Genomic DNA, 23,371 nt, shown 5'->3' on the forward strand with positions numbered 1-23,371 from the left:
AGACGGCGGCGGGCAGGACCGGGCGGCGGGGCCGATCCGTGGCCGCCGCAGCCCCCGGGACCCCCCCGCGCCGCCCGGCCTTTGTCTGCGGCCCCGGGGGGGGGGAAAGGGAGGGGAGGGGAGGGGGGGGGGGGGCATTACCTCATCCGCGCCCCGCGCCAATGGCCGCCGCCGCCGCCCCCCCCCGGCCCCGCCGCCCGCCCCGCCCCGCCGGCCCTATAAAGCCCCGCGCCGAGCCCCGCGCTCCACCGCGCCTCTTACATCGACCGCCTCAGCGTCGGGCTGTGAGACCGCCCCGGAGCCGACCGCCGCCATGGTGAGGGGGGGCGCGGGGGGGCCGGGCCCGCCCTTGTCCCCGGTCCCCATCCCCCCGCGCCCGCCGATGTCCCTTGTCCCCGGTCCCCATCTGCCCCGGCCCCGCCGATGTCCCCGGTCCCCATCTACCCCGGCCCCGCCCTTGTCCCCGGTCCACATCTCCCCCCGGGCCCCATCCCCCCCAGACCCACCGTTGTCCCTTGTCCCCGGTCCCCATCCCCCCGGCCCCGCCCTTGTCCCCGGTCCACATCTCCCCCCCCCCGGCCCCGCCCTTGTCCCCGGTCCCCATCCCCCCCCGGGCCCCATCCCCCCCAGACCCACCGTTGTCCCTTGTCCCCGGTCCCCATCCCCCCGGCCCCGCCCTTGTCCCCGCTCTCGTCCCCCCCACCCGGTGCGGGATGAGCCCCGGGGCTGAGCCCGCACCGGGAGTGGCTCCCGTTACACCGAGCGGGGGGGGTCGCCCGGGATCCAGCCCTGAGCGTGGCTCTCGTTAAATGGGGCTGGATGGGTCTCCCTGGTTTCCCCCGGGGCTCAGCACCGGGCCCCCCCAGGGCGTGGCTCCCGTTAAACCGGGCAGGATGAGTCCCTGGGGCCGATCCCCAAGCCCGCAATGGGTATGGCTCCGGTTAAACCGGGCAGGATGAGTCCCCGGGGCCGAGCCCCGAGCCCGCACCGGGCGTGATGCCCAGTAAACTGGGTGCGATGTGTCCCCGGGGCCGATCCCTGAGCCCGCAATGGGTGCAGCTCCCGTTAAACCGGGCAGGATGAGTCCCCGGGGCCAAGCCCCGAGCCCGGCCCGGGCGTGGCTCCGGTTAAACCGGTCAGGATGGGACCCGGTGCTGAGCCCTGAGCACGTACTGGGCGTGGCCCCGGTTCGACGAGGCAGGATCGGGCCCTCCCCGGTACCGAGCTGCTGTCCTGCACTGGATGTGGCTCCCGTTAAACCGGGCAGGACAGACCTCCCCCCCCCCCCCCCCAGTACTGAGCCCCCAGCCTGCAGTGGGCGTGGCCCCAGTTTAATGGGGCAGGATGGGTCCCCCATTGTGGGGTGTGCCCAGGGCAGGATGGGGTCCCCCCGGTGCTGAGCCCCCTGCCCTTCACTGGGGGACAAAGCAGGGCTGGATGGGGCCTCCCTGACCTGCACTGAGTGTGGCCCTGGTCAGGGGGGATGGGATGGGACATGAGTGGGCAGGATGAGACCCTGGTGCTGAATCCCCCTCGGTGTTTCTGGGTCTCAGCAGGGCGGGTGGGGCAGGATGGGACCCCCGGGGCTCCCCATCTCGTCTTGGGTGTGGCCCTGGTCCCCTGGGGGAGGACAAGCTCTGGTGCTGAGCTCCCCATCCCACAGTGGGCAGGGTCCCAGCTCCCTCGGTGGGGGCAGGATGAGACCCCCGGAGCTGAGCACCCCCCTGTACCGGGTGCGGCCCCCCCCCCCCCAGCACTCGCTGCCCGCCGGGACCCAGAACAACAGGGTGTGTCTGGGCAGGATCGGGCCCGGGGACGAGCTGGCCCCATCCAGCCCCTGGGGACGGGCCCTTCCCAGCTCGCTGCCAGCCCGTCCCGGTGGTCCTGGGGGGGGACCCCAGGGGCCGCAGCAGGGAGCGTGGGGGTGACCCGGCGCCCCGTCCCGTCCCCGCAGCGCGAGTGCATCTCCATCCACGTGGGCCAAGCGGGCGTGCAGATCGGCAACGCCTGCTGGGAGCTGTACTGCCTGGAGCACGGCATCCAGCCCGACGGGCAGATGCCCAGCGACAAGACCATCGGCGGGGGGGACGACTCCTTCAACACCTTCTTCAGCGAGACGGGGGCCGGCAAGCACGTGCCGCGGGCCGTCTTCGTGGACCTGGAGCCGACGGTGATCGGTGAGCGCGGGGCGGGGGGCTGCGGGGGGCTGCGGGGCGGCGGAGCCGGCGGGCGCTGACGGGGCGGTGGGGCTGTCCCCGCAGACGAGGTGCGCACGGGGACGTACCGGCAGCTCTTCCACCCCGAGCAGCTGATCACGGGCAAGGAGGATGCGGCCAACAACTACGCCCGCGGGCACTACACCATCGGCAAGGAGATCATCGACCTGGTCCTCGACCGCATCCGCAAGCTGGTGAGCGCCCGGCGTGGGGCGGGGGAATGGCGAGCTGAGGACAAAGACGCGTTCTCAGTCTCGCCTTCCCCCCCCCCGGACTAGCTGGGCTGGGTTTAGATTTAATGTATTAATTAATGTTAATCCTGTTCTGCAGCGGCTGCCATTGGCCGGCAGCGGGACGCGGCGCAGCTGGGGGTGCTGGAGCCGCTCCGCAGCGCCGCGGCCCCCGGGCGCCGGCGGTGCTGAGCTGTGCAGTTCCCTCTTTGTTCCTTCTTGGCTCTCCCCCCTGGCCCGGAGCAGCTGCGTGCGGCTGGGGACGGGCGTCGCGGTGACGCTGCAGGCGCTGGCAGCCCTGCCCGGCCCCTCCCGGGGCTGTGCCATGCTCCCCGATGTCCAAACCCTGTCCCCAAAGCTGTCCCCATTCTGCTGCTGAGGTGGTGGCACCCACGCCCCCCACCCTACCCCTGAGGTGCTTTGGGCCACTGCAGGGCTTCCAAGGGGCTTCCCTGGGGGCTTCACCTCTCCCATGAGTCAGTGCCCAGCAGATGGGTGAGGGCCACCCTGTCACCCAGCCCCGCTCTGCTGCTGGAAGTCCCCCAAAGGTCTCCGTGAGGCCATAGAGAGGAAGGAGCAACTTCTGCTGCGGGGGGACTAACCATGGCCCCCCTTGGCTCTCCTCCCCACAGGCTGACCAGTGCACGGGGCTGCAGGGCTTCCTGGTCTTCCACAGCTTCGGCGGCGGCACCGGCTCCGGCTTCACCTCCCTGCTGATGGAGCGCCTGTCCGTCGACTACGGCAAGAAGTCCAAGCTGGAGTTCTCCATCTACCCGGCCCCGCAGGTGTCGACGGCCGTGGTGGAGCCCTACAACTCCATCCTCACCACCCACACCACCCTGGAGCACTCCGACTGTGCCTTCATGGTGGACAACGAGGCCATCTACGACATCTGCCGCCGCAACCTGGACATCGAGAGGCCCACCTACACCAACCTCAACAGGCTGATAGGCCAGATCGTGTCCTCCATCACAGCCTCGCTGCGCTTCGATGGGGCCCTGAACGTCGACCTGACGGAGTTCCAGACCAACCTGGTGCCGTACCCGCGCATCCACTTCCCGCTGGCCACCTACGCGCCGGTCATCTCGGCCGAGAAGGCTTACCACGAGCAGCTGTCGGTGGCGGAGATCACCAACGCCTGCTTCGAGCCGGCCAACCAGATGGTGAAGTGCGACCCGCGGCACGGCAAGTACATGGCGTGCTGCCTGCTGTACCGCGGGGACGTGGTGCCCAAGGACGTCAACGCCGCCATCGCCACCATCAAGACCAAGCGCACCATCCAGTTCGTGGACTGGTGCCCGACCGGGTTCAAGGTGGGCATCAACTACCAGCCGCCCACGGTGGTGCCCGGGGGGGACCTGGCCAAGGTGCAGCGCGCCGTGTGCATGCTGAGCAACACGACGGCCATCGCCGAGGCCTGGGCGCGCCTGGACCACAAGTTCGACCTGATGTACGCCAAGCGGGCGTTCGTGCACTGGTACGTGGGGGAGGGCATGGAGGAGGGGGAGTTCTCGGAGGCGCGGGAGGACATGGCCGCCCTGGAGAAGGATTACGAGGAGGTGGGGGTGGATTCTGTGGAAGGGGAAGGGGAGGAGGAAGGGGAGGAGTACTAAACTCTCCCAAGGGTGCTGCTCTTAGAGGGAACATAACCTAGTTGAAGACCCCCCCGGGGGTCCGTAGCAGTGTGTGCGCCGCGCTCTGTCCTGTCCAATGGTCTGTGCTTCCGTGGAAAAGTCTGGTACGGACCCACCCGTCCTCTCCTGTGGGTCCCAATAAAAAGCATTCCCTGTCTCACCGCCTGGCTCTGGTGTCTTCACTCCGCGATGTCCCTCCCTGGGTCCCAACGCCGTCCCCGACAGCCCCGGCGTGGCCCTGGGGTCCTGCCTGCACCTGGGGTCTCCACGCTGGGTCCTGAGGGTCAACCTGAGCCCCACCACCCTGCAGCCCCCGCAGCCCTGTGCTCCCCGAACGTCTTCTCCCTCCCTATCCTGCTGTTGAGCAGTGTGGACCCCCCCTCTGTGTCCCCACCCCTGCACTGTGCACTGGCTCTGTACTGGGGGGGGTTGCTGGGTCTCCTCCAGGGAGGTGAGGGACCCCCCAGTGAGCACAGGGGGGTGGTTTAACTCCCCTGGGGGGTCTGGGGATCTCTTAAACCCCCCCTCAGATTTGCATGAAGCTGAGGTGGGGTCTCTGCTGCCTGCTCTGCCTGAACAAGGGAGGGGCTGCATTGTCCCGGGGGGGGGGGGGGGGGTGTGCGGTGTCCTGCTGCCCCCCACGGGTGGGAGCACTGGGGCTGTGTTGCCCCTTCAATCTGCTGGGTGCCCCCCTTCCCCCCCCCCCCCCCCCCCCGCTGTGTCCTGGAGTCCCTCTGCTCCCTCCTGCAGGGAGGAGGAGCGGTCCTGGCACCCCCGGGAAGGGGAAATGGGGCGACAGCCCCCCCCCCCCGCTCTGCCTGGGCACGGGGAGGCCCCCCACCCCCGGCTGCTGCCTGATGGCCGCAGGCAGGGGCGAACCATGAAGGGGAAGCCGAACGCGGCGTGAAACGCGAGGGGGGGGTGGTGCTGCGGGGGTGGGCACCGCCCCGGGACCCCCCCCCCCGCGGCCCACTGGGACCCTCCCCGCCCCCCCCCGGGGCCACCGCGCCAGAGCCGCCCGCCCGGGGCCGGGAGCGGGGCCGGGACCGCCCCCCCCGCCCTGGGAACACGGAGGGGGGGGCCGCAGGGGGGGGCCCGGCCCGTTCCCGGCGGGTGCGGCGGTGCCGGGGCGGCCATGAGCCGTCCGGGCGAGGGAAATGGCGGGGAGCCACGTCAGCGGCTGCACTGCGGCTGCTCGGGGGCGGGGGGGGGGCCCGGCGGGGCGGGGGGGCTCGGCGGCGGCTGCTGCCCCCGGGTCGGGCCGCAAAGCTCCCGGGAAGGCGGATTAGGGGGAGTGAATGGCTCCGGGGATTAAGAGGGGGTGGGGGCTGGGGCCGGCCCCCCCCCCCCCCCCCCCCCCCGGGCAGGCAGCTGCACCCAGCACAGGCACCCGGGGGGGGCACGGCGGGACCCCCAGCACGTCCCCGATGTGCGGGCATCGCGGCCGGGCGAGGGGGAGCGGGAGGGGCCCGCCGGGGGGGGGGGTTGGGCGGTGCTGCGGGCACGGCTCAGACAAAGCCCACTGCAGTGAGCGGGGTGTGCCCCCCCCACCCCTCCAGCCCCCCGGTGCGGATGCGGGGGGGTCCCGGGGCACGGTGCCCCCCCGCCGCGGCAGGATTCAGGGCGGCGGAGGCCACTTGGGCTGGGGGGGGGGCTCCCCAGGCTGCAGATAAGCCGGGGGTGCTGGGGGGGGCTCCCCAGGGTGCAGATGGGCCGGGGGCTGCTGGGGGGGGGGGGGGCTCCGCAGGCTGCAGATGGGGTGGGAGGGGTCCCTGGGTGCAGATGGGCCGGGGGGGAGGGGCGGCCGGAGAAGCCGATTAAGGGCCTCGGGAGGCGGGGAGGGGGGAGCCGGGTGCGGCAGCACGTGCTGTCCTCCCCCCCGCCCCCCCCCCCCATGTCGCAGTTTTCCTCTGCAGCGGAACCGCACCGGGCGGGGGGGGGAGGCGGGGGGACGGGAGCGGCCGTGCCCCCCCCCTCCGCGGCAAACGCCCTTCGGGGGGGCTGAGATCCGCGGAGGGGGGTCAGGCCTCCCGGTAGCCCCCCCCCCCATGCGGGGGGACCCTTCTCAAGCCCCATCCGGGCGCCGCATCCCGCAAGGGAGGGGGATGGGGGCCCCCTCCAAAGCCCCGCAGCGCCCGCCCGGCAACGGGAGGGGGAAGGAGGCGGGTCGCGCCACGCGTCGCAGCCAATCCGCGGTGGCGAACGCACGGATGGGCGGGCGCGGCGGCCAATGGGGGCGCGTGGCGGGGGCGGAGACCCGCCCCCCGGGCCGATATATAGCGGGGTGCCCGGGGGCGGCGGCAGCCTGGTACTTGCGTCGATTCCTTGCTTGTCGGGACGAGTAACCGCGCCGCAGCCATGGTGAGGGGGGGGGGTGGCGAAATGGGGGGGGGGGGGGGAGGATTGCGGAATGGGGGGGGCGCGGGGACATGGGAGGGCGCGGGGAAACGGGGGACGGGAAGGCTGGAGCCGGGGGGACGTGCGGGAGAGGGGGGGAACGAGAAGGGGGGGGCAGAAGGCAAGGGAGGGGGGCAAAAAACAACGGGGGGGGGCAGAGACTTGGGGGAGCAACAGGGATTGGAGGGGGCTTACGGCAGCGTGGGGCCAGATGGGGGGGTAGGAGGGAGCAGAGGGGGGGCTGGGGGGGCTCTGTAGGGTGGGGGGTGCCGCCCTTGCCGGGGTGAGCACCCCTGGAGGGGGGTATAGCACCCCGAGGTGTTGGGGGGGGGCAGCACGTGGTGCCGGGTAGCCCCTCCGGTGGGGGCGGGGCTCTGCCCCGCTTTTGGCGCCCAGCCCCGACCGTTACTGTTCCCGCGCGCGGGAAGGCGGGGGGCGGGGACACGGCCCCGCCCCCCCCTCCGCGTCACTACCCCCCCCCTAAATTCGGCACCGGACCCCCAACCTATGTAATCCGCGTGTCAGAGGGTCCCTGCTGTGCCCCCCCCGCCAGCTCCACTGCGCTGCTGGCACCCCCCGAGTCCGACCCCACGGGGCTGACCCTGCTCCCTGGCTCCTGGGGGGCCCACGCATCCCCCCCCCCCCCGCACCCCCCCCCCCGCCGTCCGGGGGGGTAGGAATGCGTGGGAGCAGGTGCTGCGGTGCAGGGTGCGGCTGGGAATCTGCTGGACCCCCCGGGGGGGTGGCAGAGGGACAGCCCCCGGGGGGGGGGAGGCCATCGGCCATCCTAGGTGGTTCTGGGTCGGATGCCGCAGTCCCGTCCCCGCTGCTGCGCTGTGTGCTTCCTCCTCCTCCTCCTCCTCCTCCTCCTGCGGCGCAGCCTCGCCCCGCCCGGGCTGTAAGATGTCCTCCCCGTGCGCCATTTGGAAGCAGACGGAGGGCTGAGGCGGGGTGACGTTACCCCCAGGGCTGCGCCAAATGGTGGCTCCGCTCTGTCCCCAAGCGTGTGCGTGTGTCCCCCGCCATGTCCCTCCTGGGGGGAGCTCGGCTCCGGGGCAGCCCCTGCGCAGCTCAGCCCCGGGGCTGGGGGGAAGCCGGGGTGGCTCTGGCCGGCGGAGCTGGGGCTTGGACAATGCTAGGGTGGGGGTCCCTCAGCTGAGCCGGAACCCGACCTCCCCCCGTGTCCCCGCAGCGCGAGTGCATCTCCATCCACGTGGGCCAAGCGGGCGTGCAGATCGGCAACGCCTGCTGGGAGCTGTACTGCCTGGAGCACGGCATCCAGCCCGACGGGCAGATGCCCAGCGACAAGACCATCGGCGGCGGGGACGACTCCTTCAACACCTTCTTCAGCGAGACGGGGGCCGGCAAGCACGTGCCGCGGGCCGTCTTCGTGGACCTGGAGCCGACGGTGATCGGTGAGCGCGGGGCGGGGGGCTGCGGGGGGCTGCGGGGCGGCGGAGCCGGCGGGCGCTGACGGGGCGGTGGGGCTGTCCCCGCAGACGAGGTGCGCACGGGGACGTACCGGCAGCTCTTCCACCCCGAGCAGCTGATCACGGGCAAGGAGGATGCGGCCAACAACTACGCCCGCGGGCACTACACCATCGGCAAGGAGATCATCGACCTGGTCCTCGACCGCATCCGCAAGCTGGTGGGTACAAACCCAGGTGGGGCTGGCACCCCAGTGGGGAGAGGGGAACGCTCTGGTGAGACCTGGGCCACAGCGAGGAGCTGGGCTGTGCCCCCTGGGGTCTGGGTGCATTTTATGGTTCTTAGCACCCTGCACCAAGTCGGGGCTCCCTGTGGGGTCTGCATCCTGTGAGTGGAGATCAGGATCAGCCCCTTCCCCTCTCTGTGGGCTGAATCCTCTGCCTCGGGGACCCTGGAAACCCACCTCAGCTGCAAGCCCGAGACATGCACCCCAAGGCTGGCGTGGGTTCGGGGGGGAGGCTGGCTCACTTCTGCCCTTGGGAAAGCCTTATTTAATCCCTTTTTTTAGCGTCATGTGAGGTTTCTCCATGATCTGGACTCTGATCCTTCCTGATCAACTGCTTATGAGCGGCTGTGCCGAGTGTTTAACTCGTGCTGGGGCAGCTCATGCCCTGGGAGGGCAGTGCGGGTGCCCGGCAGACCTCGATGGCTGCCAGCCTCCTGCGCAGGCCGAGCCCCAGGCCGGCAGCTCTGGATGTCCGGACGCGCTCCCGTGACGCACCGTGGGTTTCCTCTTTCCCAAGCAGACCGTGTGGGCCGGGCGCAGGCGCTGCGAGGGCCGGCTCCTGTAGCAGGAAGGAGCCGAGCGTTCCCCAGTGCCTGGGGGAAGGGACCCCTTTCCTGAGGGCCGGTGGTGCCGGTGCGCAGGGTGCTGTGGCTGGAAGCGGAGCTGGGGCACTCGGGCAGGTCCCTGTCCCTGCCTGCGTCCCTGAGACGCAGTCCCCGAAGGCCTAAGATCCTGGGGAGTGTTGGCCTTGCTGGGCAACTCTGTAAGAGCTCAAATTCAGAATGGCTGACCACTTGGTCTCGTTTCCTCTTCATTTCTTCCAGGCTGACCAGTGCACGGGGCTGCAGGGCTTCCTGGTCTTCCACAGCTTCGGCGGCGGCACCGGCTCCGGCTTCACCTCCCTGCTGATGGAGCGCCTGTCCGTCGACTACGGCAAGAAGTCCAAGCTGGAGTTCTCCATCTACCCGGCCCCGCAGGTGTCAACGGCCGTGGTGGAGCCCTACAACTCCATCCTCACCACCCACACCACCCTGGAGCACTCCGACTGCGCCTTCATGGTGGACAACGAGGCCATCTACGACATCTGCCGCCGCAACCTGGACATCGAGAGGCCCACCTACACCAACCTCAACCGCCTCATCAGCCAGATCGTGTCCTCCATCACGGCCTCGCTGCGCTTCGACGGGGCCCTGAACGTCGACCTGACGGAGTTCCAGACCAACCTGGTGCCGTACCCGCGCATCCACTTCCCGCTGGCCACCTACGCGCCGGTCATCTCGGCCGAGAAGGCTTACCACGAGCAGCTGTCGGTGGCGGAGATCACCAACGCCTGCTTCGAGCCGGCCAACCAGATGGTGAAGTGCGACCCGCGGCACGGCAAGTACATGGCGTGCTGCCTGCTGTACCGCGGGGACGTGGTGCCCAAGGACGTCAACGCCGCCATCGCCACCATCAAGACCAAGCGCAGCATCCAGTTCGTGGACTGGTGCCCGACCGGGTTCAAGGTGGGCATCAACTACCAGCCGCCCACGGTGGTGCCCGGGGGGGACCTGGCCAAGGTGCAGCGCGCCGTGTGCATGCTGAGCAACACGACGGCCATCGCCGAGGCCTGGGCACGCCTGGACCACAAGTTCGACCTGATGTACGCCAAGCGGGCGTTCGTGCACTGGTACGTGGGGGAGGGCATGGAGGAGGGGGAGTTCTCGGAGGCGCGGGAGGACATGGCCGCCCTGGAGAAGGATTACGAGGAGGTGGGGGTGGATTCTGTGGAAGGAGAGGGTGAGGAGGAAGGGGAGGAGTACTGAATGCTGGGTTTCTGTTGCTGTAGCATGTCCCCAAAATGTCTGCTTCAAACACTTCAGCTCTCTGTGCACTGGGTGGGGGTCAGCCCTGCGGGCCCGGCTGGAGGGACGTGCGCCCTCCCGTGCCGCCATCTCGGTTTTTCCGTGTGTCTGTCTGTATCCTGTCTGTGAATAAAAGGCTTTAAGAGAAGCTGCTGCTGTGTCGGGTACGAGCTGTGTGGCAGCGCCGGAGCCGCTGGCTGCGTCCCATGGGAACAGACAGGCCCTGTTGTCTGTGCCCAGTGAGGCGGCCGCGCTGCTCCCGGGAGCTGGCTCTGGCCACCCTTTGCCCTCTCTCTTCCCTGGGGGGGGGTGTCAAGCCCCGTGCCCCTGGGTGCTGCGGGCTCGGGGCTCTGCCAGGGCACCCTGGGTGAGGCTGGGTCCCTCCAGCAGCTGCCTTTGGTGTGCTGCAGCCCCCGGGGGGTCCCTGCCCCGCTCCGTGCCCCGACGCGGGGGCGTGCTGTCCCTGCCCCGCCGGGGATTAGCCCCGGCCCCGGGATTAGCCCCGGCCCCGCTCCTAATCCCGGCCCCCGCCCTCCCGCGGGGCCGCTGCCGCCGGGGGAGCCGCGGGCGGGAACGCGGCGGCGCCCTCAGCCTATCAGCGCGCCCCGCGCCGCTCTCGGCCAATGAGCGGCGCCTCATTCATCGCGCGGGGCCAACGGGCGGGAGGAGGCGGGGCCATTTCGGGCCGCGGCGGCGCGGAACCGGCAGGTCCGGTAGCGAGTACCGGACGCGGGGGGCGGGGCCTGGCGGGGAGGGGCGGGGCCGCCGGGCTGGGCTCGGCGCTGCTCCCCCGGTACCGGCCCGCCGCTCGGTACCAGCGACCCGGCCCGGCCATGCTGGCCGCAGCATGGCCCCCGCCGAGCAGGACGCGCTGGCCGTGCGGGAGCGGCTCTTCCACGAGAGCGTCCGCGAATGCATCGTGAGTGCGGGGCGGGGGGGGGGGGGGGCCGCGACCGCGGTGAGGGGCCTCGGGCAGGGGAAGGGTCCCGGGGTGGTCGGCGCGGGAGCCGCGGGTCCGGGCTGGGAGCCCGCAGCCCGCCGGGAGCCCGGTTCGCCGGCGGCAGCTGAGGGGGGGGCCCGGCCGCCGTGCCCCACGCCCGTTCCTTCTCGGTGCGAGGGGGGGGGCTGCTCCCGGGGTCCCGGGGCTGAGCCCGGGCTGCGACCCCTCTGCGAGACCCGGCCCCGACCCCCCCGCTGCGTGTCCGAGCCCCGGGGCCGGCCCCTGCCTGCCTCGACGGGGAGCCCCTGGGCGAGCGAGGGGGCCGGGGGGGGGCTGGGTGCTGGGGGGCGGCGCTGTCGGAGCCAGCCCAGACCCGGGCCGGGCTCCTGGCTCCATCCCTGCCCCCCAGGCCAGCAGCTCTCCCCAGGGCGCCCGGTGTCGGGGGGAAGGGGCCCAGCAGAGACCCCCCCGAACCGTGGGTACGGCAGAGGGAGGCACCTGGGTCTGCCCCTCTGGTCCCGCGGTGCCGGCCAGGGCATGCGCTGCCACGGGCCCAGGGACGGGGACGACCGCGGTGTCCTGGTGTCTCCCAGGGACCCTTCAGGGTGCTGCCTGCAGGGTGGCCGAGCGGGCTGTGGCCACCAGCCCCAGGGCCACCTTGACCACAGCCGAATTCGGTGCCCGCAGCGGGGAGCTGGCGGCCGGAGCCCGGCATCTCTGCCCTGGAGGTCCCCAGACCTCCGTCCCGAGGCGTCCCGGGGAGCTGCGTCTCACCCGGGAGCTCCTGGCTCAGCACGACCAACGTGGAGCTCGCTCGGCCTGGCGGGAGGTGTTGGGGGGCCCCCAGGCAGGCAGAGCTTTGGGCTGCGGGGTACAGCCTGCAGCAGGAGGGGACCTGCAGCCCGAGACCCTTCCCTGGGTGGAAGCAGGAACGGGGGGACCTGCTGGGCGCTGCGCTCAGGGGGTCCAGAGCTGGGCTGGCTCCCGGGGCTCCCTACCACCCCACCCGGCAGATCCCAGGGACCCCCCGGCAGCCGGAACCCCCGAGCCGGGCAGGAGGGAGGTGCCATGGCTGCTCCGCTCCGCCCGTGCCAAGGTGGCTGGTTCGGGCGACCTTTCCCCACCCTGCTGCGTACCCAGTGGGATGAAAGGTCGCCGTGTTCCTCGAGCGTCGCCTGCTCCGGCCGGACCTCGGCATGCCGGCGGGGGCGGGAGGGATGCCGCAGCCGGCCTTGGCGCCTGGCTCAAGGCTGTTCCCGCGGCTCTGCCGGGTGCTGGTGCCAGCAGGGTGAGGGCTGCGGCGTCAGGCAGTGCTTGGGCGCGACGGGTGTCCCACGGGGTCCGGGCCACACCGACCCCTGCAGACCCCTCAGCTCTACCACCGCAGGCCGACCCAGAGCTGCTGGGTGGGCTCTCCCTGTGGTCTCGGCCCCTCTGGGCCCTCCTGCCCCCCCGGGTGCTGCGGCAGCTTGTGAGCACCCGTGGGTGAGCCCTGGGTGCAGCCCCCGAGGACGGGCAGGTCTGAGCACACGTGTGTGGTGTCACCAGGGCCAGGAGCGGAAAAACAAACGGGGGGAAGCTGGCGGGCCCCAGGGCCGGTGGCATCGCCGGGGTGGGAGCGCTGCCCTCGGGCCTTGCCTGCGCTGCCCGCGCCCCTCTGCCCGCAGATCTGCGCCCTGCTCTTCGCCAGCCTCTACGTCCTCTGCCACTTCGTCATCACCCGCTTCAAGAAGCACACGGACTTTGCGGCAGGTAGGAGGGAGGGAGCTGCCCGAGCCGGGCGGCCGGCGGCAGCCGCGTTCGGCCTCCCCGGGGCTCGTTCCTCCGTCGCTTTCGGCCTCCCCTGGGAGCCCCGGTCCCACCACGGCCGGGGTTGCTGTGGCATCGGTCGCTGCGGGTCCCGTCCCCGGCTGCCACGGGAGCGGAGCAGAGCCCAGACCCCCTGGGATTGCTTGGGCAGCCCCCGGAGAGGGGGGAGGTTGGGGAGCAGGCAGGGAGCGATGCTCCGGGCAGCCCTGCCGCCCCCAGCCCCCCTGATTTGGGTTTTTCCCCCTGCAGTTCACGACGACGAGGATGCTGCCGTCAACAGGATCGCGTAGGTTCCTGCCCGGCCCGCTCCCCGGCTGCGGGATGCTCGGCCGCTTCCTCCCCCCTGCCCGGCCGTGACACCGCATCCCCCCATCCCGCGCGGGCCGGTGACCCTGGGGGCCGTGGCTGGGCTGTGACACCCGCGGGGACCCTGCGGCTCGTCCTTCCTGCAGGCTGGGGCTCTGCACCTTCACCCTGGCCGTGGCGCTGGGCGCCGTCCTCCTGCTGCCCTTCTCCATCATCAGCAACGAGGTGCTGCTCTCCTTCCCCCACAACTACTACATCCAGTGGCTGAACGGCTCCCTCGTCCACGGTGGGTGCCTGGGATGGCTCCGGGCCGCCCTGAGGGCTGTGGGTCAGGGTATCCCCCCCCGGGAACTCACCCCACACCATCACCTCCCTGCAGGCCTCTGGAACTTGATCTTCCTCTTCTCCAATCTGTCCCTCATCTTCCTCATGCCCTTTGCCTACTTCTTTACGGAGTCGGAGGGCTTTGCGGGATCCAGGAAGGTGGGTGGCCCTGCGGATGTGTGTGTCCCCCGTCCTCCCCCCGTCCCCTGCTCCCTGCTAACGCCGCTCCCACAGGGCATCATGGCCAGGGTGTACGAGACATCGGTGGTGCTGCTGCTGCTGACGCTGCTGCTGCTGGGCATGGTCTGGGTGGCCTCCGCCATCGTCGGCAACGACGCGGCCAGCCGCCAGTCACTCTACGGTGGGTGCTGCCAGGGTGCGCTGCGGCCGTCCCGGCTCCAGCGGGGCAGGATCAGGCCCTGGTGCTGAAGGGAAGGGGTGCTGGGTGCCACCGGCCTGACCCTGCCGCCTCCGCAGACCTCTGGGAGTTCTACCTGCCCTACCTCTACTCCTGCATCTCGCTCTTCGGCGTGCTGCTGCTGCTGCGTGAGTCGTGGGACGTTCCCCGAGGTGCCCCAGCCCCGTGGCCCGGCCTGTGCTATGGGGCTGAGCCCCCAGTCCCTCCCCAGGACCCTTCTGGGGGCGCAGGGAGGGGTAGGGTGCTGGGGTACCCCCTGCTCAGCCTCTCCTCCCGCCGCAGTCTGCACCCCCTTCGGCCTCTCCACCATGTTCACCGTCACGGGGAAGCTGCTGGTGAAACCCCGGGTAAGGGGTCTGCCCCGGTCCCACTGCCCCAGCCTGGGGTCTCCCATCCCGGGCGAGGGGTGCCATTCCCATCCCCCCCCGCCGGCTGCTCACGGGCTCCTCGCCCGTTCCCAGCTCCTGGAAGACCTGGACGAGCAGCTGAGCTGCACGAGGCTCGAGGAAGCTGCCGTGTCCCGCCGGATCTCCTCTGGTGGGTGCCTGGCACGGCCGCTGGCTGGGACTGGGGGTCTCGGGGCAGACTGGGGGCCCCTCTGCCCCACCACGCAGCCCCTGCGAGCCCCTCGGTGTCTCCTCCCTGGCAGGCAAAGCTTCCTGCTGGCTGAACTTGAACGTGGAGCTGCTGCGGGAGGAGTTCGTCGCCCTCCGGAACAAGAGGTGGAAGCTGGGTGAGGACCCCGGGGGGGCCAGCAAGCCCAGGATCCCCGAGTCCTCTCCAGCTCGGCCCTGGGAGCACTGGTTCCCTGTGCCCCATGGAGGGAGGGTGGGTGTGAGAAGGGGTGCGGGCTGTAATCCCCCATCCCAGCACCTCAGGGCCCCCCTCAATCTCCTGCCCTGGGGTGGGGGCTCGTGCTCCCCTCTCACCCGGCATGTCCCCCCCCCCCGCAGAGCTGCGGCACCGAGCGTCGCCCTGGCAGAGGAACCTGGGCTACCCCCTGGCCATGCTGGGGCTGCTGGCGCTGACGGTGAGGGTGGTGGGCTCCCGGGGAGCTGGGGCTCGGCCCCGGCCCCCCCAGCCACCCTCACTCCCTCCCCGCTCCTCCCAGGGCATCTCCGTCCTCATCGTCTGCGTCCACGTCCTGGAGCTGCTGCTGGATGACGCCGCGATGCCACGGGGCATCCAGGTGCGCGGGCGGGGGGCCGGGGGCCAGCGAGGAGCCGTGTCCCGCGCCCGCCCGGGGACCCCTGCCCCTCACCGAGCCTCCTCCTCCTCTCCCGGCAGGACGCGTCCCTGGGCCAGGTCTCCTTCTCCATCTTCGGCTCCTTCGGAGCTGCCCTGCAGGTCGTCCTCATCTTGTATCCTTCGGGCGGGCGCTCGCGTCCCCAGCGCGGGCCCCGGGGCCCCCCCACCCCGTCTCCTCCTTAACGCCCCTCGCAGCTACCTCATGGTCTCCTCCGTCGTGGGCTTCTACAGCTCCCCGCTCTTCACCCGGCTGCTCCCCGAGCGGCAGGACACCCCCCTCACCAAGGTGGGAGCGCCAGGCTGGGGCTGGGGGGTCCCGGACCCCCCTCGGGGTGCAGGACCCCTGGTCCCCGCAGTGTCCCTCCGCTCTCTGTGGTGTCCCCATGCGAGGGCACCCCGTCTCCCGCTGTCTCCGGTGCAGCCCCAAGGAGGGTCCCGGTGGGTCCCCGGCACTGGGGAGCCCCTTCCCCAGCCCGGGGGACGGGGGGCAAGCCCTGTGGCAGCACTGTCCCACCCCCCAAACGCTCGTTGCCCCCCCCCCCAGATCATCGGGAACTGCGTCTCCTTGCTGGTGCTCAGCTCAGCCCTGCCCGTCTTCTCCAGGACGCTGGGTGAGCCCGCGGGGGGGCCGGGGTGACCCCGCGACCGGGGTGTCCCCAGGCCTGGGGTGCCCTGACCGCCCCCCCCCCTGCGCAGGGATCACCCGCTTCGACCTCCTGGGGGACTTTGGCCGCTTCGACTGGCTGGGGAACTTCTACCTCGTCCTCCTCTACAACCTGGCCTTCGCGGGGCTGGCCACGCTCTGCCTGGTGACGAGGGTCTCCTGGGCTGCCCAGGCCGAGCTGCTCCGCGCCTGCGGTGAGGAGGGGGCTGCGGGGACATGGGGACGGGCGCTGGGGGGGCCACATCCCCCCCCTGGGGCCACATCCCCCCCCCTTGGCTCTCACACTCTTCCTCTGCCCAGGTCTGCACAAGCTGCCGCTGCCCGTGGCGCGCTCCCGGCCCCCCGGCAAGCCCTGCTAGGGATGGGGGGGGTGGATGTGGCCCCCCCTCCCTGCGCCGTGGTGGTCCCCAGGACGGGGCTACCAGCCACAGAGCCAGCCCCAATGGCGCCTGCTGCTTCAGGGACGTCGGACCCCCCCCCCAGGGGAGAGCCGAGACCCCGTGGGGGGGCCTGGACCCCTCTCCCGGGTCTGTCTCAGCGAGCCGCACTACCAAGCCTTGACCTTGAGCCATGTCCCCATCGCAGCCCCCCCCGGCATGCGGGGTCCCCCGGGGGCTGCGCTGGCTGCAGCCCCCCCACCCTGTTTACATACCTCATGCAAGAGCAGCCGGGGCCCCCCCCGCGCCCCGGTGCTGCCCCGGCTGCTCCCCGGGGTGCAGATGGGTTTTAAACACCCCCCCCACCCCGGGGCCTGTCCTGACACTGCAGCGGGGGGCCCGAGCCCCCCACCCACAGGCACCCCACTCCCTGTCCCCGCATCACCCCCGGGCTGCCGGGGACACTGGTTGTGTCCCCCCCCTGAGGCCTTTGGGGACCCCAGGGGAGGAGCAGGGTTGGAGGGTCCTGGGGCGCTGGGGCTGAGCCCCCCCCTCGCCGGCGGCTCGGTGTGATGAGTCTGTGGGGTCTGTGTTACCGCGGAACTCGTTTGGCGCAATAAAGAAAGATTCTTTTTTTAATATAAAAATATCTGAGTCTGGGGGGGGGGTATTCTCTGAGCATGGGGGGGCAGGGGGGCTCCCTGCCCGTGGGGGTTTCATTCCTGCCCCCCACTCCTTCCCTTCTCCCTGGGGACCCTAATTAACCCTCTTCCTGGCTGGGGCTAACGAGCTTCTTCCACGAAGGGGGGGAAGGTGAGGGCGGCTGGTGGAGCCCGGGGGGTCGGGGGGCACCGGGCCGCTTCGGGGTGCGGGCGGGGGGCGTCGAGCTGCCCCCAGCGAGGGACACGGGGGGGGCTCCGGCCCCTGCGCTCCTGGGGAGGGGGGGGGGTCGTGCGGCCGGAGCGGAAACTGCCCCGGGAACCGGCCCCCCGCCCATCCTGCCCCGGCTGGGGCCGAGCCAGGCTGCCCCCCCCACGGCGGGGGTGGGGGGTCCGGGCCCCCCCTCGCCCCCCCCGCCCGGGGCCGAGCAGGAAGCGCAGGAAGCCTGGTTTATATTGCAGGAAATGAGGCCATCGGTGCCCGCGACTTCCCCGCGACCTGGTCCCCTCCCTGTCACCCCGGGCTGGCACCGGGGCTGCGGGGGGGGGCTGTGGGGGGGGCCGGACCCCCCCGATCCGCTCCCAACCCGCTGCCCCCCCGCTGCTGCCTGCTGCCCTCCCCCGGACCCTCTGCACCCTTGGGTGCTTCCCTTGGGGTGCTGGGGGGAGCACGGCCCCATCCCGGGGGGGGGGGAACCCGGTCCAGGGGTGCCCTGGGCCCGTGGACGCCCCTGTCCCCGGGGGAGCCCGGTCCCAGCCCCGGGGGTGTCCCAGTCCCTCGGGGGACCCCGGTCCCAGCCCCGGGGGTGTCCCGGTCCCCGGGGGAGCCCGGTCCGGGGGATGCCCCGGTGCCGGGGCGCGGAGGGGCCGTGCGGGGCAGGGCAGGGCAGCGCGGGGGGGCCCGGCGGGGGCGGCCCCGGGGGATGTGGCCGCCGCTGCCGCCGCTCCCGGAGGCCGGCTCCGAGGCGGGGCCCGGCGGGGCTGCCCGGGGCCGGAGCCGAGCGGCCTCAGGTGGGGAGAGCCCGGCCGGGGCGGCCGCGGGCAGCGCACGGTGCTGACCGGCACCCGGGGCGGCCGGTACCGGGGGCTGGGCCGGCAGCGGGTACCGGTACCGGGGCTCGGACCGAAGAGGGGGGACCGGGGTAGAGCCAGGGAGCGGGTCCCGGGAGCGGGGCTGTGCCAGGGGACGGAGCAGGTGCCGGTACCGGCGGAGCGGCGTTGGGATAACGGGTGTCCCCGGTGCCGGGGGCAGCGGTACGAGACCGGGGCCGGCGCCGGGAGAGGGGTTCCCCGGTCCCGAGAGGCGGTGACGGGAGAGGGGAGACGTCCCGGGACCAGAAGCCCTGCGTCAGGACCGGGATTAGGGGGGGTCCCGGTACCGGGAGCGGGTGAGAGAAGCCGGTACCGGAGCGTACGGTTCAGACGCGGGGGGGGCGAGGTCTGGAGCGGGGACAGGTCCCGGGGCCGGTCCCGGGGCAGCACCAGGAGCCGGGTCCCGGGTCCCGGTGCCAGGACAGTGCGCGGGTGGGGTGCCGCTTCCCGGTGCCCGCTGCCGGGACAGTGCGCGGGTGGGGTGCGGCTGCCCGGTGCCCGCTGCCCGGTGCCCGCTGCCCGGTGCCCGGTGCCGGGCCGCAGCGGCAGAAGGGCTTTCCCGGAGGCTCGGTCTGGGTCGGGGAGTCCCCGGGGCCGGGGTGCAGCTCCCGTGGGCGTGGAGCCGGCGGCGGGGGGGGGGACCGGACCGTCCCGGTGCCCGGGTGCCGCGCTCCGAGTGGGTGGCGGCACCGGCGGGGGGGTGGGGTGGGGGGGTGTGCGGGGGGTGTCCGTCCTCCCGGGCGGCCTCGGATCCCGCAGCGGCGACGGTCCCGTGGGTGTGAGAAGGAAACGGCGCCGACCCGCCCCTGGCACCGCGACCCTCTAAAAGCCCCGGGGCCGCCGCACCGGGACCATGCCCGCCCCGGCCTCCCGTGCCCCCGGCGACTGAGCGGGGCCGGCGGAGGCAGCGGGGCCCGGAGCCCGGGATGCCCCGGCGGAACCCGCTCGCCCTCGGGCTGCTCGGCCTGGCCGCCTGCCTGCTGGCCGCCCCGGCGCTGGGCTGCGGCCCGGGCCGGGGCCCGGTGGGGCGGCGGCGGCTGGGCCGGCGGCAGCTCTCGCCGCTGCTCTACAAGCAGTTCGTGCCCAACGTGCCCGAGCAGACGCTGGGGGGCGAGCGGGAAGGCGGAGGGCAAAGTGCTGCGGGGCTCGGAGCGCTTCAGGGACCTGGTGCCCAACTACAACCCCGACATCATCTTCAAGGACGAGGAGAACACGGGGGCGGACCGGCTGATGACCGAGGTGGGTGGGGGCTGCGCCCGGCCCGGCCCGGCCCCGCTCCCGGGGGCACGGGAGCGGCGGGGGGGGGGGAGAGAGAGAGCGCAGCGACCCTCCCCGGGCAGCACCCACCCTCCCCGGGGGGCACCGACCTTTCCCGGGGAGCACCGCCACTCCCTGGGGCAGCACCCACCCTCTCCGTGGCAGCACCCACCCTCCCAGAGGCGCACGGACCCTCCCCGGGGCGCACGGACCCTCCCCGGGGGGCACCGACCGTCCCCGGGGCTCAAGGATCCTTCTTGGGGGGAACCGCCCTCCCCGGGCAGCACCCACCCTCTCCGGGGCTCACGGACCTTAACCGGGGGGCACGGACCATCCCCGGGGCGCACGGATCTTTCCCCGGGGGCACCGATGCTCCCTCCCCGGGGCGCACGGAGCCTCCCGGGGCGCAGGGCCCCCCCCCTGGGGCCGCACGGTGCCTTGCCCCGGTCCCCGGTCCACGGCGGCGCGGTGGAGCCTTAAGGCCCCGCTGTCGGGGATCAACGGGACGGGGGCGGCTCGGGGTCCGGCCGCCGCACCGGGAGCACGGGGATGCGGCAGCTCCGCTCCCCCCGCGCCCCGGCACCGGGGTTTTGGGGGGGGGGGGATCTGGGCCGGCGGGAGCCCTGGACGCGCCGCACCCCGCCGGGATGCTGACGGTTGCCATGACGAGGGGCGGCTCCGCGGTCGCCATGGCGACGGGGGATGCTGCGAGTGGTCCAGGCGCCGGCGAGCCCGGCGGGGCCGGGGCGGTGGTGGGGGCCGGGGCGGCGGGGGGGGGCCCGCGGGCGCGGGGCCGGCCCGGGGTGCGGGCGGCTGAAAGGGCCCTTTGTGGTCGGGCCGGCATTCCCGGGGCCTGAGCTCAGCGCCGGGCTGGAAGGGGCCCATTGTGGCCGGGCCGGGCCGGGCCGGGCGCATTCCTGCCCCCCCGCCGCTGCCGCCCCCCCCCCCCCCCCGACCGGGCCGCCCCGGGCCCGCGCCCCGCACTCCCGCCCCCGCGGCCCGCGCTCCCGGGAGCGGCTTTGTTGCGCGGGGGAGCGGGGGGACACAGTGACCTCACCAGCTGCTGGGGGTGGGGGGGGGACACACCGGGGGGAGCTACGAGCCCTGCACCCCACGTCAGTGCTGCGGGCGCTGGCGGGCAAAGGGACCCCGGGGCCCCCCCGAGACCCCCCGCCACCGCCCTCGGCTCTGGGCACTGGAGCCCCGGACGCCCCCGGTTGCCCCCCAAGCCCTGCTCCCCACCCGGCCGGCGCTGAGCCCCCCCCCCGGTGCTGCTCCAGGACTCGGGTCTGGTTGGGGGTCTGCTGCGCCTTGGCTCTGCCCCCCCCCCGCCCCCCCACCGAGTTAATCAGTCACGGCTGTGGCCGTGGGGAAGGTGACACTGCCCCAGTCCCCGTCCCGGTCCCCTGCCCGTTCTGCCTGGCTGCCCGTGCCGGGGGGGCCTCCACCCCGGGCCCCCGGGGCATGTTAACGTTCAACCTGCACCCAGGCCGGAGGGGGGCTGCTCTGCCGTGCCCCTCGCTGCGCCCCGGGGGGGACACCCCATCTACCCCCCCCAGTAGCCCCTTTGGGCTCCCTCCAAGCCCCGTGCCCACGTCCATCCATCTGCGTGCAGACCCCCTTAGGGAGGGGACTGGGCGCTGCGGCGGGGCTGGGGGTGACCCCGATGCTGGTGTGTGTCCCCCCCCCCAGCGCTGCAAGGAGCGGGTGAACTCGCTGGCCATCGCGGTGATGAACATGTGGCCGGGGGTGAAGCTGCGGGTGACGGAGGGCTGGGACGAGGACGGGCACCACCTCCCCGACTCGCTGCACTACGAGGGCCGGGCGCTGGACATCACCACCTCCGACCGCGACCGCCACAAGTACGGCATGCTGGCGCGCCTGGCCGTCGAGGCCGGCTTCGACTGGGTCTACTACGAGTCCAAGGCGCACGTCCACGTCTCGGTCAAAGCAGGTATCGCGCGGGGCGGGGGGCTGCTGCTGGGGCGGGGGGCTGCTGGCACCGTAGGCACCCCAACCCACGGCCCCGCAGCCACCCCTGCTCCCCCTTGGCACCCTGGAGCCGTGCGGGATGTGGCCCTGCTCTGGCCCGTGTCCGGCCCCAGAGGGTCCAGCCCGTGCCTGGCCCCAGCCCAGCTCCCCCTGGCCTTTCCGGCCACCAGATTGGCAAAAACCACACTTCCTCCCCCAAACTTTGCCTGGCCGGAGCCACGCTGGCAGCGCAGCTCCCGGTGCGGGGCACGGCGGGGGTGGCTGAGCCGGTCTGGACGGTCACGGCCCAGCCCGCGGCCCCCAGCCCCACAGCCCCTCCGGCCGGCAGCGCCTGTCCGGCCCAGCGGTGACAATTGACAGAAAGTGAAAGTGGCCGTAAATGTCACCGTCCCCAGCCCGGAACAAAGGGCGTCAGTGCGGGAGGGACAAAGGGGCCCTGCAGCACCCGGCCTCCCGGGAGCCACGCACGGGAACCGGGGGGGCTTCGGAAAATGCCCGCTTTGTTCCGGTTTGGGGGACCAGGGGGGGGCGGATCCGCGCGGGGCCGTTTCCCCTCCGGAGCCGGTGGCCCGCGGAGGTGGCCAAGCGGGGACGGGAGACCCACGGGCTTTCTCCATCCGCCCAGACAACTCGCTGGCCATCCGCACCGGCGGCTGCTTCCCCGGCCACGCCACCGTGACGCTGCGGAGCGGCGAGCGCCGGGGCCTGGCCGACCTGCGCCGGGGCGACTGGGTGCTGGGTGCGGAGCCGGGTGGGCGCCTGGTGCCCACCGAGGTGCTGCTCTTCCTCGACCGTGACCTGGGCCAACGCGCCTCCTTCGTGGCCATCGAGACGGCCAGCCCGGCGCGCCGGCTACTCCTCACGCCATCCCACTTGGTCTTCGCGGCTCGCGGGGCCGCCAACGGCACGGCCGCCTTCCTGCCCGTCTTCGCCCGCCGTGTGCGACCGGGCGATCGCGGTGCTGGCCCACGGGGCCGGCGGGCAGGGGCTGCGCCCGGCAAGGGTGCTGCGGGTCTCGCGGGAGGACGGCGTGGGGTCTTCGCCCCCCTCACCTCCCACGGGACGCTGCTGGTCAACGGGGTGCTGGCATCCTGCTACGCCGTCCTGGAGAGTCACCGCTGGGCCCACCGCGCCTTCGCCCCCCTCCGCCTCTTCCACGGGCTCCTCTCGCTGCTGCCCGCCCGCGCCCAGGCGGGCAACGGGACGGTGCCGGAGGCGGGCATGCACTGGTACTCCCGCCTGCTCTACCGGCTGGCCGGGCGCGTGCTGGGCCACGAGGCCCTGCAGGCGTAGGGGTCCCCGGCCCCCCCAGTCGCCGCACTGCAGATCAAGCCGCACACTGGAAGTAGGGGGGGGTCCTGCCCTGCACCCCCCCCTTTGGACCCAGGGAGGAGGGGCGGAGGGACCCCCAACCCTGTGGGGAGGGGGTCCCTGGACGGGGTTCGTGGGGTGGCGCAAGGACCTGGGCTCAGCCCCCTCCCGTGTCCCGGAGCCCCCCTGCCGCACTGCGGGTGCCCAGCCGGGACCCCCACGTGCCCCCCCTGTATTTATTGCTTTATTAACCGCTGCGCTGGGGCCGGGGTTGCTGCCCGTCGAGCCAAGGCTGGGCACCACCGGATCCTGCGCCGGGGCCAAACCCAGCCCAGCGACGCCGAATCGGCCCAACCCCGAGCATCCGGCAGCAGCTCCCGACCGTCCCCCAGCTCCGGGTCGGTCCCCGCGCCGCCCGCGGTGCCGCTGCCCCGGTGCCCGTGCAGCTCAGTGCCACAGGGTGGCTGGGCAGGGGGTCGGCCACCGCACCCTGCGCCGGGCCCGGCTCTAACCATGCTAACCGCTAACCCACCCTGCTTGAGAGTTTTATTTTTCTATTTATAAATGGTAATATAAATGTCCCCCCCGCGCCCGCCCGCCCGGCAGTGGGGCCCGCCCCACGGGGCAGGGGGCCAGCCTGCTCTTAACCACTTCTGTTTTAAAAAAAAAGAAGAAATACTACTATTTAATTGTTTGGATAAATAAAGAGACTCTATGGCCCTGCTGGAGCCGTGGCTGGGAGTGGGGGCTGCGCAGGGCCGGGGTGAGGGCTGGGGCATCCCCAGGGGGCTGCAGGTCCCTGGGGCTGGGGTCGGGCACCTCGGGGGGCTGGGGGGTCCCTGAGGCTGGGGGTCCCTGGGAATGGGGCTGGGAATCCCAGGTGGGCTGGGGCATCCCCGGGGGGCTGCGGGTCCCTAGAGCTGGTGGTCGGGCACCCTG

At 72.7% G+C, this 23,371-nt stretch overlaps 4 protein-coding genes across 5 annotated transcripts; all 4 read left to right on the plus strand.

The window, feature by feature from the left end:
* Positions 1–217: 217 nt before the first annotated feature.
* On the plus strand, positions 218–4,240 carry TUBA1A (tubulin alpha 1a). The gene is made up of 4 exons (XM_075445585.1): positions 218–316; positions 1,955–2,177; positions 2,262–2,410; positions 3,079–4,240. Exons 1-4 carry the CDS (start codon positions 314–316, stop codon positions 4,057–4,059), a joined length of 1,356 nt encoding a protein of 451 aa, XP_075301700.1. The 5' UTR covers positions 218–313; the 3' UTR covers positions 4,060–4,240.
* Positions 4,241–6,332: 2,092 nt separating this feature from the next.
* On the plus strand, positions 6,333–10,183 carry TUBA1B (tubulin alpha 1b). Its single transcript, XM_075445709.1, has 4 exons — positions 6,333–6,441; positions 7,670–7,892; positions 7,977–8,125; positions 9,016–10,183. The coding sequence occupies exons 1-4, from the start codon at positions 6,439–6,441 to the stop codon at positions 9,994–9,996; spliced, it is 1,356 nt and encodes a 451-aa protein (XP_075301824.1). The 5' UTR covers positions 6,333–6,438; the 3' UTR covers positions 9,997–10,183.
* A 699-nt stretch (positions 10,184–10,882) lies between these two features.
* Positions 10,883–16,534, plus strand: LMBR1L (limb development membrane protein 1 like). 2 transcript variants are annotated; one of them, XM_075445604.1, is made up of 17 exons: positions 10,883–10,954; positions 12,643–12,727; positions 13,034–13,070; positions 13,237–13,376; positions 13,470–13,573; positions 13,649–13,775; positions 13,892–13,960; positions 14,115–14,179; positions 14,294–14,369; positions 14,482–14,565; positions 14,786–14,862; positions 14,944–15,021; positions 15,120–15,193; positions 15,276–15,366; positions 15,625–15,691; positions 15,777–15,938; positions 16,045–16,534. In XM_075445604.1, exons 1-17 carry the CDS (start codon positions 10,883–10,885, stop codon positions 16,101–16,103), a joined length of 1,467 nt encoding a protein of 488 aa, XP_075301719.1. In that variant the 3' UTR covers positions 16,104–16,534. The 2 variants fall into 2 exon arrangements, with proteins under 2 accessions (XP_075301719.1, XP_075301720.1); XM_075445605.1 differs by having other exon boundaries at positions 14,488–14,565.
* A 2,113-nt stretch (positions 16,535–18,647) lies between these two features.
* DHH (desert hedgehog signaling molecule) lies at positions 18,648–23,147 on the plus strand. The gene is given in 6 exon segments (XM_075445607.1): positions 18,648–18,978; positions 18,980–19,111; positions 20,822–21,083; positions 21,747–22,075; positions 22,077–22,149; positions 22,152–23,147. Coding segments are annotated over 6 exon segments (1,239 nt in total). The 5' UTR covers positions 18,648–18,798; the 3' UTR covers positions 22,415–23,147.
* Positions 23,148–23,371: the final 224 nt, after the last annotated feature.

This window comes from Opisthocomus hoazin, chromosome 32, assembly GCF_030867145.1.
Source record: "Opisthocomus hoazin isolate bOpiHoa1 chromosome 32, bOpiHoa1.hap1, whole genome shotgun sequence".
Taxonomy (NCBI): Eukaryota; Metazoa; Chordata; class Aves; order Opisthocomiformes; family Opisthocomidae; genus Opisthocomus; species Opisthocomus hoazin.